This window comes from Oncorhynchus gorbuscha, linkage group LG06, assembly GCF_021184085.1.
Source record: "Oncorhynchus gorbuscha isolate QuinsamMale2020 ecotype Even-year linkage group LG06, OgorEven_v1.0, whole genome shotgun sequence".
NCBI classification, from domain to species: domain Eukaryota; kingdom Metazoa; phylum Chordata; class Actinopteri; order Salmoniformes; family Salmonidae; genus Oncorhynchus; species Oncorhynchus gorbuscha.
In genome coordinates this window covers 6,674,741-6,690,870 of record NC_060178.1, presented here as the reverse complement: position 1 = coordinate 6,690,870, position 16,130 = coordinate 6,674,741, and the positions used below count along the sequence as shown (strand labels likewise).

Here is a 16,130-nt window from a genome sequence, read left to right as displayed (position 1 = left end):
TATTTAACCAGGTAGGCTAGTTGAGAACACCTTTATTTAACCAGGTAGGCTAGTTGAGAACACCTTTATTTAACCAGGTAGGCTAGTTGAGAACACCTTTATTTAACCAGGTAGGCTAGTTGAGAACACCTTTATTTAACCAGGTAGGCTAGTTGAGAACACCTTTATTTAACCAGGTAGGCTAGTTGAGAACACCTTTATTTAACCAGGTAGGCTAGTTGAGAACACCTTTATTTAACCAGGTAGGCTAGTTGAGAACACCTTTATTTAACCAGGTAGGCTAGTTGAGAACACCTTTATTTAACCAGGTAGGCTAGTTGAGAACACCTTTATTTAACCAGGTAGGCTAGTTGAGAACACCTTTATTTAACCAGGTAGGCTAGTTGAGAACACCTTTATTTAACCAGGTAGGCTAGTTGAGAACACCTTTATTTAACCAGGTAGGCTAGTTGAGAACACCTTTATTTAACCAGGTACGCCAGTTGAGAACACCTTTATTTAACCAGGTAGGCTAGTTGAGAACACCTTTATTTAACCAGGTAGGCCAGTTGAGAACACCTTTATTTAACCAGGTAGGCTAGTTGAGAACACCTTTATTTAACCAGGTAGGCCAGTTGAGAACACCTTTATTTAACCAGGTAGGCCAGTTGAGAACACCTTTATTTAACCAGGTAGGCCAGTTGAGAACACCTTTATTTAACCAGGTAGGCTAGTTGAGAACACCTTTATTTAACCAGGTAGGCCAGTTGAGAACACCTTTATTTAACCAAGTAGGCTAGTTGAGAACACCTTTATTTAACCAGGTAGGCTAGTTGAGAACACCTTTATTTAACCAGGTAGGCCAGTTGAGAACACCTTTATTTAACCAGGTAGGCCAGTTGAGAACACCTTTATTTAACCAGGTAGGCTAGTTGAGAACACCTTTATTTAACCAGGTAGGCTAGTTGAGAACACCTTTATTTAACCAGGTAGGCCAGTTGAGAACACCTTTATTTAACCAGGTAGGCTAGTTGAGAACACCTTTATTTAACCAGGTAGGCTAGTTGAGAACACCTTTATTTAACCAGGTAGGCTAGTTGAGAACACCTTTATTTAACCAGGTAGGCTAGTTGAGAACACCTTTATTTAACCAGGTAGGCCAGTTGAGAACACCTTTATTTAACCAGGTAGGCCAGTTGAGAACACCTTTATTTAACCAGGTAGGCCAGTTGAGAACACCTTTATTTAACCAGGTAGGCCAGTTGAGAACACCTTTATTTAACCAGGTAGGCCAGTTGAGAACACCTTTATTTAACCAGGTAGGCTAGTTGAGAACACCTTTATTTAACCAGGTAGGCCAGTTGAGAACACCTTTATTTAACCAGGTAGGCTAGTTGAGAACACCTTTATTTAACCAGGTAGGCTAGTTGAGAACACCTTTATTTAACCAGGTAGGGCTAGTTGAGAACACCTTTATTTAACCAGGTAGGCCAGTTGTGAACACCTTTATTTAACCAGGTAGGCCAGTTGAGAACACCTTTATTTAACCAGGTAGGCCAGTTGAGAACACCTTTATTTAACCAGGTAAGCCAGTTGAGAACACCTTTATTTAACCAGGTAGGCTAGTTGAGAACACCTTTATTTAACCAGGTAGGCCAGTTGAGAACACCTTTATTTAACCAGGTAGGCTAGTTGAGAACACCTTTATTTAACCAGGTAGCCCAGTTGAGAACACCTTTATTTAACCAGGTAGGCCAGTTGAGAACACCTTTATTTAACCAGTTAGGCTAGTTGAGAACACCTTTATTTAACCAGGTAGGCCAGTTGAGAACACCTTTATTTAACCAGGTAGGCTAGTTGAGAACACCTTTATTTAACCAGGTAGTCCAGTTGAGAACACCTTTATTTAACCAGGTAGGCCAGTTGAGAACACCTTTATTTAACCAGGTAGGCCAGTTGAGAACACCTTTATTTAACCAGGTAGGCTAGTTGAGAACACCTTTATTTAACCAGGTAGGCCAGTTGAGAACACCTTTATTTAACCAGGTAGGCCAGTTGAGAACACCTTTATTTAACCAGGTAGGCCAGTTGAGAACACCTTTATTTAACCAGGTAGGCTAGTTGAGAACACCTTTATTTAACCAGGTAGGCCAGTTGAGAACACCTTTATTTAACCAGGTAGGCCAGTTGAGAACACCTTTATTTAACCAGGTAGGCCAGTTGAGAACACCTTTATTTAACCAGGTAGGCCAGTTGAGAACACCTTTATTTAACCAGGTAGGCTAGTTGAGAACACATTTATTTAACCAGGTAGGCTAGTTGAGAACACCGTTATTTAACCAGGTAGGCTAGTTGAGAACACCTTTCTTTAACCAGGTAGGCCAGTTGAGAACACCTTTATTTAACCAGGTAGGCCAGTTGAGAACACCTTTATTTAACCAGGTAGGCCAGTTGAGAACACCTTTATTTAACCAGGTAGGCCAGTTGAGAACACCTTTATTTAACCAGGTAGGCCAGTTGAGAACACCTTTATTTAACCAGGTAGGCCAGTTGAGAACACCTTTATTTAACCAGGTAGGCCAGTTGAGAACACCTTTATTTAACCAGGTAGGCCAGTTGAGAACACCTTTATTTAACCAGGTAGGCCAGTTGAGAACACCTTTATTTAACCAGGTAGGCCAGTTGAGAACACCTTTATTTAACCAGGTAGGCCAGTTGAGAACACCTTTATTTAACCAGGTAGGCCAGTTGAGAACACCTTTATTTAACCAGGTAGGCCAGTTGAGAACACCTTTATTTAACCAGGTAGGCTAGTTGAGAACACCTTTATTTAACCAGGTAGGCTAGTTGAGAACACCTTTATTTAACCAGGTAGGCCAGTTGAGAACACCTTTATTTAACCAGGTAGGCTAGTTGAGAACACCTTTATTTAACCAGGTAGGCTAGTTTGAGAACACCTTTATTTAACCAGGTAGGCTAGTTGAGAACACCTTTATTTAACCAGGTAGGCTAGTTGAGAACACCTTTATTTAACCAGGTAGGCTAGTTGAGAACACCTTTATTTAACCAGGTAGGCTAGTTGAGAACACCTTTATTTAACCAGGTAGGCTAGTTGGGAACACCTTTATTTAACCAGGTAGGCTAGTTGAGAACACCTTTATTTAACCAGGTAGGCCAGTTGAGAACACCTTTATTTAACCAGGTAGGCCAGTTGAGAACACCTTTATTTAACCAGGTAGGCTAGTTGAGGACACCTTTATTTAACCAGGTAGGCTAGTTGAGAACACCTTTATTTAACCAGGTAGGCCAGTTGAGAACACCTTTATTTAACCAGGTTGACCAGTTGAGAACACCTTTATTTAACCAGGTAGGCTAGTTGAGAACACCTTTATTTAACCAGGTAGGCTAGTTGAGAACACATTTATTTAACCAGGTAGGCTAGTTGAGAACACCTTTATTTAACCAGGTAGGCTAGTTGAGAACACCTTTATTTAACCAGGTAGGCTAGTTGAGAACACCTTTATTTAACCAGGTAGGCTAGTTGAGAACACCTTTATTTAACCAGGTAGGCCAGTTGAGAACAGCTTTATTTAACCAGGTAGGCCAGTTGAGAACACCTTTATTTAACCAGGTAGGCCAGTTGAGAACACCTTTATTTAACCAGGTAGGCCAGTTGAGAACACCTTTATTTAACCAGGTAGGCTAGTTGAGAACACCTTTATTTAACCAGGTAGGCTAGTTGAGAACACCTTTATTTAACCAGGTAGGGCTAGTTGAGAACACCTTTATTTAACCAGGTAGGCCAGTTGAGAACACCTTTATTTAACCAGGTAGGCCAGTTGAGAACACCTTTATTTAACCAGGTAGGCCAGTTGAGAACACCTTTATTTAACCAGGTAGGCCAGTTGAGAACACCTTTATTTAACCAGGTAGGCCAGTTGAGAACACCTTTATTTAACCAGGTAGGCTAGTTGAGAACACCTTTATTTAACCAGGTAGGCCAGTTGAGAACACCTTTATTTAACCAGGTAGGCTAGTTGAGAACACCTTTATTTAACCAGGTAGGCCAGTTGAGAACACCTTTATTTAACCAGTTAGGCTAGTTGAGAACACCTTTATTTAACCAGGTCGGCCAGTTGAGAACACCTTTATTTAACCAGGTAGGCTAGTTGAGAACACCTTTATTTAACCAGGTAGGCCAGTTGAGAACACCTTTATTTAACCAGGTAGGCCAGTTGAGAACACCTTTATTTAACCAGGTAGGCTAGTTGAGAACACATTTATTTAACCAGGTAGGCTAGTTGAGAACACCGTTATTTAACCAGGTAGGCTAGTTGAGAACACCTTTCTTTATCCAGGTAGGCCAGTTGAGAACACCTTTATTTAACCAGGTAGGCCAGTTGAGAACACCTTTATTTAACCAGGTAGGCCAGTTGAGAACACCTTTATTTAACCAGGTAGGCCAGTTGAGAACACCTTTATTTAACCAGGTAGGCCAGTTGAGAACACCTTTATTTAACCAGGTAGGCCAGTTGAGAACACCTTTATTTAACCAGGTAGGCTAGTTGAGAACACATTTATTTAACCAGGTAGGCTAGTTGAGAACACCGTTATTTAACCAGGTAGGCTAGTTGAGAACACCTTTCTTTAACCAGGTAGGCCAGTTGAGAACACCTTTATTTAACCAGGTAGGCCAGTTGAGAACACCTTTATTTAACCAGGTAGGCCAGTTGAGAACACCTTTATTTAACCAGGTAGGCCAGTTGAGAACACCTTTATTTAACCAGGTAGGCCAGTTGAGAACACCTTTATTTAACCAGGTAGGCCAGTTGAGAACACCTTTATTTAACCAGGTAGGCTAGTTGAGAACACCTTTATTTAACCAGGTAGGCCAGTTGAGAACACCTTTATTTAACCAGTTAGGCTAGTTGAGAACACCTTTATTTAACCAGGTAGGCCAGTTGAGAACACCTTTATTTAACCAGGTAGGCTAGTTGAGAACACCTTTATTTAACCAGGTAGGCCAGTTGAGAACACCTTTATTTAACCAGGTAGGCCAGTTGAGAACACCTTTATTTAACCAGGTAGGCCAGTTGAGAACACCTTTATTTAACCAGGTAGGCCAGTTGAGAACACCTTTATTTAACCAGGTAGGCCAGTTGAGAACACCTTTATTTAACCAGGTAGGCCAGTTGAGAACACCTTTATTTAACCAGGTAGGCCAGTTGAGAACACCTTTATTTAACCAGGTAGGCCAGTTGAGAACACCTTTATTTAACCAGGTAGGCCAGTTGAGAACACCTTTATTTAACCAGGTAGGCCAGTTGAGAACACCTTTATTTAACCAGGTAGGCTAGTTGAGAACACCTTTATCTAACCAGGTAGGCCAGTTGAGAACACCTTTATTTAACCAGGTAGGCTAGTTGAGAACACCTTTATTTAACCAGGTAGGCCAGTTGAGAACACCTTTATTTAACCAGGTAGGCCAGTTGAGAACACCTTTATTTAACCAGGTAGGCTAGTTGAGAACACCTTTATTTAACCAGGTAGGCCAGTTGAGAACACCTTTATTTAACCAGGTAGGCTAGTTGAGAACACCTTTATTTAACCAGGTAGGCTAGTTGAGAACACCTTTATTTAACCAGGTAGGCCAGTTGAGAACACCTTTATTTAACCAGGTAGGCTAGTTGAGAACACCTTTATTTAACCAGGTAGGCCAGTTGAGAACACCTTTATTTAACCAGGTAGGCTAGTTGAGAACACCTTTATTTAACCAGGTAGGCTAGTTGAGAACACCTTTATTTAACCAGGTAGGCCAGTTGAGAACACCTTTATTTAACCAGGTAGGCCAGTTGAGAACACCTTTATTTAACCAGGTAGGCCAGTTGAGAACACCTTTATTTAACCAGGTAGGCTAGTTGAGAACACCTTTATTTAACCAGGTAGGCTAGTTGAGAACACCGTTATTTAACCAGGTAGGCTAGTTGAGAACACCTTTCTTTAACCAGGTAGGCCAGTTGAGAACACCTTTATTTAACCAGGTAGGCCAGTTGAGAACACCTTTATTTAACCAGGTAGGCCAGTTGAGAACACCTTTATTTAACCAGGTAGGCCAGTTGAGAACACCTTTATTTAACCAGGTAGGCCAGTTGAGAACACCTTTATTTAACCAGGTAGGCTAGTTGAGAACACATTTATTTAACCAGGTAGGCTAGTTGAGAACACCGTTATTTAACCAGGTAGGCTAGTTGAGAACACCTTTCTTTAACCAGGTAGGCCAGTTGAGAACACCTTTATTTAACCAGGTAGGCCAGTTGAGAACACCTTTATTTAACCAGGTAGGCCAGTTGAGAACACCTTTATTTAACCAGGTAGGCCAGTTGAGAACACCTTTATTTAACCAGGTAGGCCAGTTGAGAACACCTTTATTTAACCAGGTAGGCCAGTTGAGAACATCTTTATTTAACCAGGTAGGCTAGTTGAGAACACCTTTATTTAACCAGGTAGGCCAGTTGAGAACACCTTTATTTAACCAGTTAGGCTAGTTGAGAACACCTTTATTTAACCAGGTAGGCCAGTTGAGAACACCTTTATTTAACCAGGTAGGCTAGTTGAGAACACCTTTATTTAACCAGGTAGGCCAGTTGAGAACACCTTTATTTAACCAGGTAGGCCAGTTGAGAACACCTTTATTTAACCAGGTAGGCCAGTTGAGAACACCTTTATTTAACCAGGTAGGCTAGTTGAGAACACCTTTATTTAACCAGGTAGGCCAGTTGAGAACACCTTTATTTAACCAGGTAGGCCAGTTGAGAACACCTTTATTTAACCAGGTAGGCCAGTTGAGAACACCTTTATTTAACCAGGTAGGCTAGTTGAGAACACCTTTATTTAACCAGGTAGGCCAGTTGAGAACACCTTTATTTAACCAGGTAGGCCAGTTGAGAACACCTTTATTTAACCAGGTAGGCCAGTTGAGAACACCTTTATTTAACCAGGTAGGCCAGTTGAGAACACCTTTATTTAACCAGGTAGGCTAGTTGAGAACACATTTATTTAACCAGGTAGGCTAGTTGAGAACACCGTTATTTAACCAGGTAGGCTAGTTGAGAACACCTTTCTTTAACCAGGTAGGCCAGTTGAGAACACCTTTATTTAACCAGGTAGGCCAGTTGAGAACACCTTTATTTAACCAGGTAGGCCAGTTGAGAACACCTTTATTTAACCAGGTAGGCCAGTTGAGAACACCTTTATTTAACCAGGTAGGCCAGTTGAGAACACCTTTATTTAACCAGGTAGGCCAGTTGAGAACACCTTTATTTAACCAGGTAGGCCAGTTGAGAACACCTTTATTTAACCAGGTAGGCCAGTTGAGAACACCTTTATTTAACCAGGTAGGCCAGTTGAGAACACCTTTATTTAACCAGGTAGGCCAGTTGAGAACACCTTTATTTAAACAGGTAGGCCAGTTGAGAACACCTTTATTTAAACAGGTAGGCCAGTTGAGAACACCTTTATTTAGCCAGGTAGGCCAGTTGAGAACACCTTTATTTAACCAGGTAGGCTAGTTGAGAACACCTTTATTTAACCAGGTAGGCTAGTTGAGAACACCTTTATTTAACCAGGTAGGCTAGTTGAGAACACCGTTATTTAACCAGGTAGGCTAGTTGAGAACACCTTTATTTAACCAGGTAGGCTAGTTGGGAACACCTTTATTTAACCAGGTAGGCTAGTTGAGAACACCTTTATTTAACCAGGTAGGCCAGTTGAGAACACCTTTATTTAACCAGGTAGGCTAGTTGAGAACACCTTTATTTAACCAGGTAGGCTAGTTGAGAACACCTTTATTTAACCAGGGAGGCTAGTTGAGAACACCTTTATTTAACCAGGTAGGCTAGTTGAGAACACCTTTATTTAACCAGGTAGACTAGTTGAGAAAACCTTTATTTAACCAGGTAGGCTAGTTGAGAACACCTTTATTTAACCAGGTAGGCCAGTTGAGAACACCTTTATTTAACCAGGTAGGCTAGTTGAGAACACCTTTATTTAACCAGGTAGGCTAGTTGAGAACACCTTTATTTAACCAGGTAGGCTAGTTGAGAACACCTTTATTTAACCAGGTAGGCTAGTTGAGAACACCTTTATTTAACCAGGTAGGCTAGTTGAGAACACCTTTATTTAACCAGGTAGGCTAGTTGAGAACACCTTTATTTAACCAGTTAGGCTAGTTGAGAACACCTTTATTTAACCAGGTAGGCTAGTTGAGAACACCTTTATTTAACCAGGTAGGCCAGTTGAGAACACCTTTATTTAACCAGGTAGGCTAGTTGAGAACACCTTTATTTAACCAGGTAGGCCAGTTGAGAACACCTTTATTTAACCAGGTAGGCCAGTTGAGAACACCTTTATTTAACCAGGTAGGCCAGTTGAGAACACCTTTATTTAACCAGGTAGGCTAGTTGAGAACACCTTTATTTAACCAGGTAGGCCAGTTGAGAACACCTTTATTTAAACATGTAGGCCAGTTGAGAACACCTTTATTTAACCAGGTAGGCCAGTTGAGAACACCTTTATTTAACCAGGTAGGCCAGTTGAGAACAACTTTATTTAACCAGGTAGGCCAGTTGAGAACAACTTTATTTAACCAGGTAGGCCAGTTGAGAACACCTTTATTTAACCAGGTAGGCCGGTTGAGAACACCTTTATTTAACCAGGTAGGCCAGTTGAGAACACCTTTATTTAACCAGGTAGGCTAGTTGAGAACACCTTTATTTAACCAGGTAGGCTAGTTTGAGAACACCTTTATTTAACCAGGTAGGCTAGTTGAGAACACCTTTATTTAACCAGGTAGGCTAGTTGAGAACACCTTTATTTAACCAGGTAGGCTAGTTTGAGAACACATTTATTTAACCAGGTAGGCTAGTTGAGAACACCTTTATTTAACCAGGTAGGCTAGTTGAGAACACCATTATTTAACCAGTTAGGCTAGTTGAGAACACCTTTATTTAACCAGGTAGGCTAGTTGGGAACACCTTTATTTAACCAGGTAGGCTAGTTGAGAACACCTTTATTTAACCAGGTAGGCTAGTTGAGAACACCTTTATTTAACCAGGTAGGCCAGTTGAGAACACCTTTATTTAACCAGGTAGGCCACTTGAGAACACCTTTATTTAACCAGGTAGGCTAGTTGAGAACACCTTTATTTAACCAGGTAGGCTAGTTTGAGAACACCTTTATTTAACCAGGTAGGCTAGTTTGAGAATGAGTTCCCATTTACAACTGTGACCTGGCCAAGATAAAGCAAAGCAGTGAGACACAGACAACATCACATGGAGTAAACAATAAACAAGCTAATAACACAATAAACAAGTCAATGACACAGTAGAAAAAAATAAAGTCTATATACAGTGTGAGCAAAAGGCATGAGGAGGGAGGCAATAAATAGGCCATAGGAGTGAATAGCTACAATTTTATCAGATTAACACTGGAGTGATAGATGAGCAGATGGTGATGTGTAAGTAGAGATACTGGTGTGCTAAAGAGCAGAAAAGTACATATAAACAGTATGGGGATGAGGTAGGTAGATTGGGTGGGCTATTTACAGATGGCCTATGTACAGCTGCAGCGATCGGTTAGCTGTTCAGATAGCTGATGCTTAAAGTTAGTGAGGGAAATAAAAGTCTCCAACTTCAGCGATTTCTGAAATTCGTTCCAGTCACTGGCAGCAGAGAACAGGAAGGAAAGGCGGCCAAATGAAGTGTTGGCTTTGAGGATGATCAGTGAGATATACCTGCTGGAACGTATGCTACTGGTGGGTGTTGTTAGCGTGACCAGGGAGCTGAGATAAGGCAGAGCTTTACCTAGCATAGACTTATAGATGACCTGGAGCCAGTGGGTCTGGCGATGAATACGCAGCGAGTATATAGTTTCATTCATGTGACAGACCAATATTTCTAGTTATTGTATGTCTATGGGTCAAACTTCCTGTATTCTGTTGTCTAGGTGACTCACGGGCCAATGAGCACCTGGGGATGATAGCACTCCACACGTTGTTCCTGAGGGAACACAACAGGCTGGTCAGCGAGTTGCACCTCCTCAACCCTCACTGGAGCCCAGACACCTTGTACCAGGAGGCCAGGAAGATCATGGGGGCTGTCCACCAGGTACACACACTATGTGTTTGTTTCCCAGACAGGTTCCTCCAGGGTCTGGGTTCTAGGTGCTTCTGTTTTCCAGACAGATGACGCCTCCTCCAGGGTCTGGGTTCTAGGTGCTTCTGTTTTCCAGACAGATGACGCCTCCTCCAGGGTCTGGGTTCTAGGTGCTTCTGTTTCCCAGACAGGTGAAGCTTCCTCCAGGGTCTAGGTTCTAGGTGCTTCTGTTTTCCAGACAGGTGAAGCCTCCTCCAGCGTCTGGGTTCTAGGTGCTTCTGTTTCCCAGACAGGTGAAGCCTCCTCCAGGGTCTGGGTTCTAGGTGCTTCTGTTTCCCAGACAGGTGAAGCTTCCTCCAGGGTCTAGGTTCTAGGTGCTTCTGTTTTCCAGACAGGTGAAGCCTCCTCCAGGGTCTAGGTTCTCCAGGGTCTGGGTTCTAGGTGCTTCTGTTTTCCAGATGAGGGGTGAAGCCTCCAGACAGATCCCTCCAGGGTCTGGGTTCTAGGTGCTTCTGTTTCCCAGACAGGTGAAGCCTCCTCCAGGGTCTGGGTTCTAGGTGCTTCTGTTTCCCAGACAGGTGAAGCCTCCTCCAGGGTCTGGGTTCTAGGTGCTTCTGTTTCCCAGACCTTCCTCCAGGGTCTAGGTTCTAGGTGCTTCTGTTTTCCAGACAGGTGAAGCCTCCTCCAGGGTCTGGGTTCTAGGTGCTTCTGTTTCCCAGACAGGTGAAGCCTCCAGGGTCTGGGTTCTAGGTGTTTCTGTTTTCCAGACAGGTGAAGCCTCTTCCAGGGTCTGGGTTCTAGGTGCTTCTGTTTTCCAGACAGGTGAAGCCTCCTCCAGGGTCTGGGTTCTAGGTGCTTCTGCTTCCCAGACAGGTTCCTCCAGGGTCTGGGTTCTACAGACAGGTGAAGCCTCCTCCAGGGTCTGGGTTCTAGGTGCTTCTGTTTCCCAGACAGGTTCCTCCAGGGTCTGGGTTCTAGGTGCTTCTGTTTGTGTCGTGGTGTCGTGTTTTTTGTTTTCTATATCGCAGGCATTGGCACGGATATAAAGTTAGAATACTGGCTCACCCCTGATCTCCTCCTCCCTCAGATACTGACCTGGGATCACTATTAGAATACTGCCTCACCCCTGATCTCCTCCTCCCTCAGATACTGACCTGGGATCACTATTAGAATACTGCATCACCCCTGATCTCCTCCTCCCTCAGATACTGACCTGGGAGCACTACTTGCCCAGGGTCCTGGGTGAGACCCCCACCTCCCTCCTGATGCCTCCGTACAAGGGCTACGACCCTGAGATTGACCCCAGCATCGCTAACGTCTTCTCAGCCGCCGCCTTCCGCTTTGCCCACGTCACCGTGCAGCCGATGGTGGCCCGCCTGGGCCCCGGGTACAGCCTCGCCCCACAGCACCCACCTCTGCCCCTACACCACTCCCTCTTCGCATCCTGGAGGGTCGTACAGGAGGGTGAGACGTTTTAAATTAGGGCCCGGTTTCCCGGTCTCAGATTAAGGCTAGAACTGGACTAAAAAGCATTCTCAATAGAAATGATCCATTGAAATAGGGCCAGTTTCCCGGATCCAGATTAAGCCTACTGCTGGACTGAAAACCTAATGTTTTTAGCAGATGCTCTCGTCTTACCCTCTTGTCTTACCCTCTTGTCTTACCCTCTTGTCTTACCCGGAGAGACTTAAAAGCAGTGCATTAAACAAAAGTAAGTAAAATGACCACATACAGCGAGCTCCAAAAGTATTGGGAATTTATTTGTTGTTGTTTTGGCTCTGTACTTCCAGCACTTTGGTATGAAATGATACAATGACTATGAGGTTAAAGTGCAGACTGTCAGCTTTAATTTGAGGGTATTTTGATCCCAATAGGGTGAAAATTACATCACCTTTTGTACAGGGCCTTCTAGGCAATCTTCCTCTGTCCAATGTCTGTGTTCTTTTTCTCCATCTTAATCTTTTCTTTTTATTGGCCAGTCTGCGATATGGCATTTTCTTTGCAACTCTGCCTAGAAGGCCAGTGTCCCAGAGTCGCCTCTTCACTGTTGACGTTGAGACTGGTGTTTTGCAGGTACTATTTATTGAAGCTGCCAGTTGAGGACTTGTGAGGCGTCTGTTTCTCAGACTAGACACTCTAAAGTACTTGTCCTCTTGCTCAGTTGTGCACCGGGGCCTCCCACTCCTCTTTCTATTCTGGTTAGAGCCAGTTTGCGCTGTTCTGTGAAGGGACTAGTACACAGCGTTGTATGAGATCTTCAGTTTCTTGGCAATTTCTCGCCTGGAATAGCCTTCATTTCTCAGAACAAGAATAGACTGACGAGTTTCAGAAGAAAGTTCTTTGCTTCTGGTCATTTTGAGCCTGTAATCAAACCCACAAATGCTGATGCTCCAGATACTACACTAGTCTAACGAAGGACAGTTTTATTGCTTCTTTAATCAGGACAGAGGTTGTCAGCTGTGCTAACATAATTGCAAAAGGGCTTTCTAATCATCAATTAGCCTTTTAAAATGACAAACTTGGATTAGCTAACACAACGTGCCATTGGAACACAGGAGTGATGGTTGCTGATAATGGCCCTATGTACGCCTATGGTTGCTGATAATGGCCCTATGTATGCCTATGGTTGCTGATAATGGGCCTATGTATGCCTATGGGGCCTGATAATGGGCCTATGTAAGCCTATGGTTGCTGATAATGGGCCTATGTATGCCTATGGTTGCTGATAATGGCCCTATGTATGCCTATGGTTGCTGATAATGGCCCTATGTATGCCTATGGTTGCTGATAATGGCCCTATGTATGCCTATGGTTGCTGATAATGGCCCTATGTACGCCTATGGTTGCTGATAATGTACAGTTGAAGTCGGAAGTTTACATATAATTAGGTTGGAGACATTACAACACGTTTTTCAACTCTCCATAAATGTATTAATGGGCTAAAATTCACCCAACTTATCGTGGGAAGCTTGTGGAAGGCTACCTGTATGGTTTGACCCATGTTAAACAATTTAAAGGCAATGCTACCAAATACTAATTGAGTGTGTGTAAACTTCTGACCCACTGGGAATGTGGTGTCAAATTAAGTGGTGATCCTAACTGACCTAAAACAAGGAATTTTTACTAGGATTAAATGTCAGGAATTGTGAAAAACGGAGTTTAAATGTATTTGACTAAGGTGTATGTAAACTTCCGACTTCAACTGTATCTACCTGTGTGTATATATGTTTATTTTTACATTTTTAATACATTTGCTAAAATGTCTAAACCTGTTTTTTGCTTTGTCATCATGGGGTATTGTGTGTAGATTGATGAAGAAAAATAATATTTAATGAATTTTAGAATAAGGCTGTAATGTAACAACATGTGAAAGAAGTCAAGGGATCTGAATACTTTGAATGCACTGTGTATTCTATATATGGGGGATTGGAAATGATGCAGACAATGACATGGATGGAAGTCAAAATATGTCTGCATTATTAAACCTCTCATCTCTCTCCCCCACCTCTCTCATCTATCTCACCCACCTCTCTCCTCTCTCTCCCCCCAACTCTCATCTCTCTCCCCCCAACTCTCCTCTCTCTCCCCCAACTCTCCTCTCTCTCCCCCAACTCTCCTCTCTCTCCCCCAACTCTCCTCTCTCTCCCCCAACTCTCATCTCTCTCCCCCAACTCTCATCTCTCTCCCCCACTTCTCCACCCATCTCTCTCCTCTCTCTCTCTCCCACATCTCTCACCTCTCTCTCCCGCCTCTCTCCCACCTCTCTCTCTCGCCCACCTCTCTCCCCCACCTCTCTCCTCCCCCACCACTCTTCTCTCTCTCCCTCACCTCTTTTCACCTCTTTCCTCTCTCTCTTCCACCTCTCTCCTCTCTCTCTTCCACCTCTCTCCTCTCTCTCTCCCCCACCTCTCTCCTCTCTCCCCCACCTCTTTTCACCTCTCTCCTCTCTCTATCCCAACTCTCTCAGGTGGTATAGACCCAGTGCTGCGTGGCCTCCTCCTTTCCCCAGCCAAACTCCAGATGCCAGGCCAGATGATGGTTGAGGAACTAACTGAGAGACTGTTCCAGGCCCAGGGTGGCATGCCACTAGACCTGGGTGCCCTCAACCTGCAGCGGGGTCGAGACCACGGCCTGCCTGGTAATACTAGTACTATATTATATAGACCACGGCCTGCCTGGTAATACTAGTACTATATTATATAGACCACGGCCTGCCTGGTAGTATTAGTACTATATTACTATATTATATAGACCATGGCCTGCCTGGTAATATTAGTACTATATTACTATATTATATAGACCACGGCCTGCCTGGTAATATTAGTACTATATTACTATATTATATAGACCATGGCCTACCTGGTAATATTAGTACTATATTACTATATTATATAGACCATGGCCTGCCTGGTAGTATTAGTACTATATTATATAGACCATGGCCTGCCTGGTAATATTAGTACTATATTACTATATTATATAGACCATGGCCTACCTGGTAATATTAGTACTATATTACTATATTATATAGACCATGGCCTGCCTGGTAGTATTAGTACTATATTATATAGACCATGGCCTGCCTGGTAATATTAGTACTATATTACTATATTATATAGACCATTGCCTGCCTGGTAATATTAGTACTATATTATATAGACCATGGCCTGCCTGGTAGTATTAGTACTATATTATATAGACCATGGCCTGCCTGGTAATATTAGTACTATATTACTATATTACATAGACCATGGCCTACCTGGTAATATTAGTACTATATTACTATATTATATAGACCACGGCCTGCCTGGTAATATTAGTACTATATTACTATATTATATAGACCATGGCCTGCCTGGTAATATTAGTACTATATTATATAGACCATGGCCTGCCTGGTAGTATTAGTACTATATTATATAGACCATGGCCTGCCTGGTAATATTAGCAATATATTATTATACTACAATACTATATTAGTACAGGCCTACCTGGTCCCTGCTGGTATATTAAACAGTATACTCTCAAACGTACATGTTAGAAGATGGCCCAACTGGAAGTATCCTTGTTGTTGTTTTATCTCCATTTATTTTCTTCATTCTTCAACCACCTCTTCTTCTATCTATCCCTCCATCAATCTCTCCTTCCCCTACTTCCTGCTCTACCAGGTTACAGCTCGTGGCGTGGGCTCTGTGGCCTCTCTGTTCCCAACACCACCTCTGACCTTGCAGGTAGATAGATAAACAGAATACTTGGTCATTATAAAAAATACATTCTAGCCAATCTCATTGAGAACTTGTTTTCATATTTGCATACAATGCTCTTGTTTTCCTTGTTGTCCTCATAATTCCTAACACATATGTACATACGATGCTCTTGTTTTCCTTGTTGTCCTCATAATTCCTAACACATATGTACATACGATGCTCTTGTTTTCCTTGTTGTCCTCATAATTCCTAACACATATGTACATACGATGCTCTTGTTTTCCTTGTTGTCCTCATAATTCCTAACACATATGTACATACGATGCTCTTGTTTTCCTTGTTGTCCTCATAATTCCTATCACATATGTACATACGATGCTCTTGTTTTCCTTGTTGTCCTCATAATTCCTAACACATATGTACATACGATGCTCTTGTTTTCCTTGTTGTCCTCATAATTCCTAACACATATGTACATACAATGCTCTTGTTTTCCTTGTTGTCCTCATAATTCCTAACACATACGTGTACACAATGCACCATACTACATTTAAAACCACAAAGGATAATATAGGGCAACAAAAAAAGTGTTCCAACGTATTTCCATCACGTTCGTCTGAACTCTGACCTGGCAGGTATCCTGGGTAACCCTGGTCTGGCTGAGAAGTTCCTGTTGTTGTACGGGACGTCCCAGAACATCGACGTATGGGTGGGGGCCATCTCAGAGCCTCCTCTACCTGGGGGCCGGGTGGGACCCCTCCTGGCCTGTCTACTGGCCAAGCAGTTCAGAGCA

The 16,130-nt window shown here is 42.8% G+C and overlaps 1 protein-coding gene across 1 annotated transcript in view; it reads left to right on the top strand.

The window, feature by feature from the left end:
- epx (eosinophil peroxidase) overlaps positions 1-16,130 on the top strand; it is a 53,863-nt gene that overhangs the window by 23,246 nt on the left and 14,487 nt on the right. Inside the window, exons 11-15 of the mRNA XM_046352077.1 lie at positions 9,982-10,142; positions 11,336-11,594; positions 14,098-14,268; positions 15,299-15,361; positions 15,973-16,130. The exon at positions 15,973-16,130 is cut by the window's right edge and continues 17 nt beyond it. Coding sequence (XP_046208033.1) covers positions 9,982-10,142; positions 11,336-11,594; positions 14,098-14,268; positions 15,299-15,361; positions 15,973-16,130 — 812 coding nt within the window. The remainder of the gene's footprint in view (positions 1-9,981; positions 10,143-11,335; positions 11,595-14,097; positions 14,269-15,298; positions 15,362-15,972) is intronic.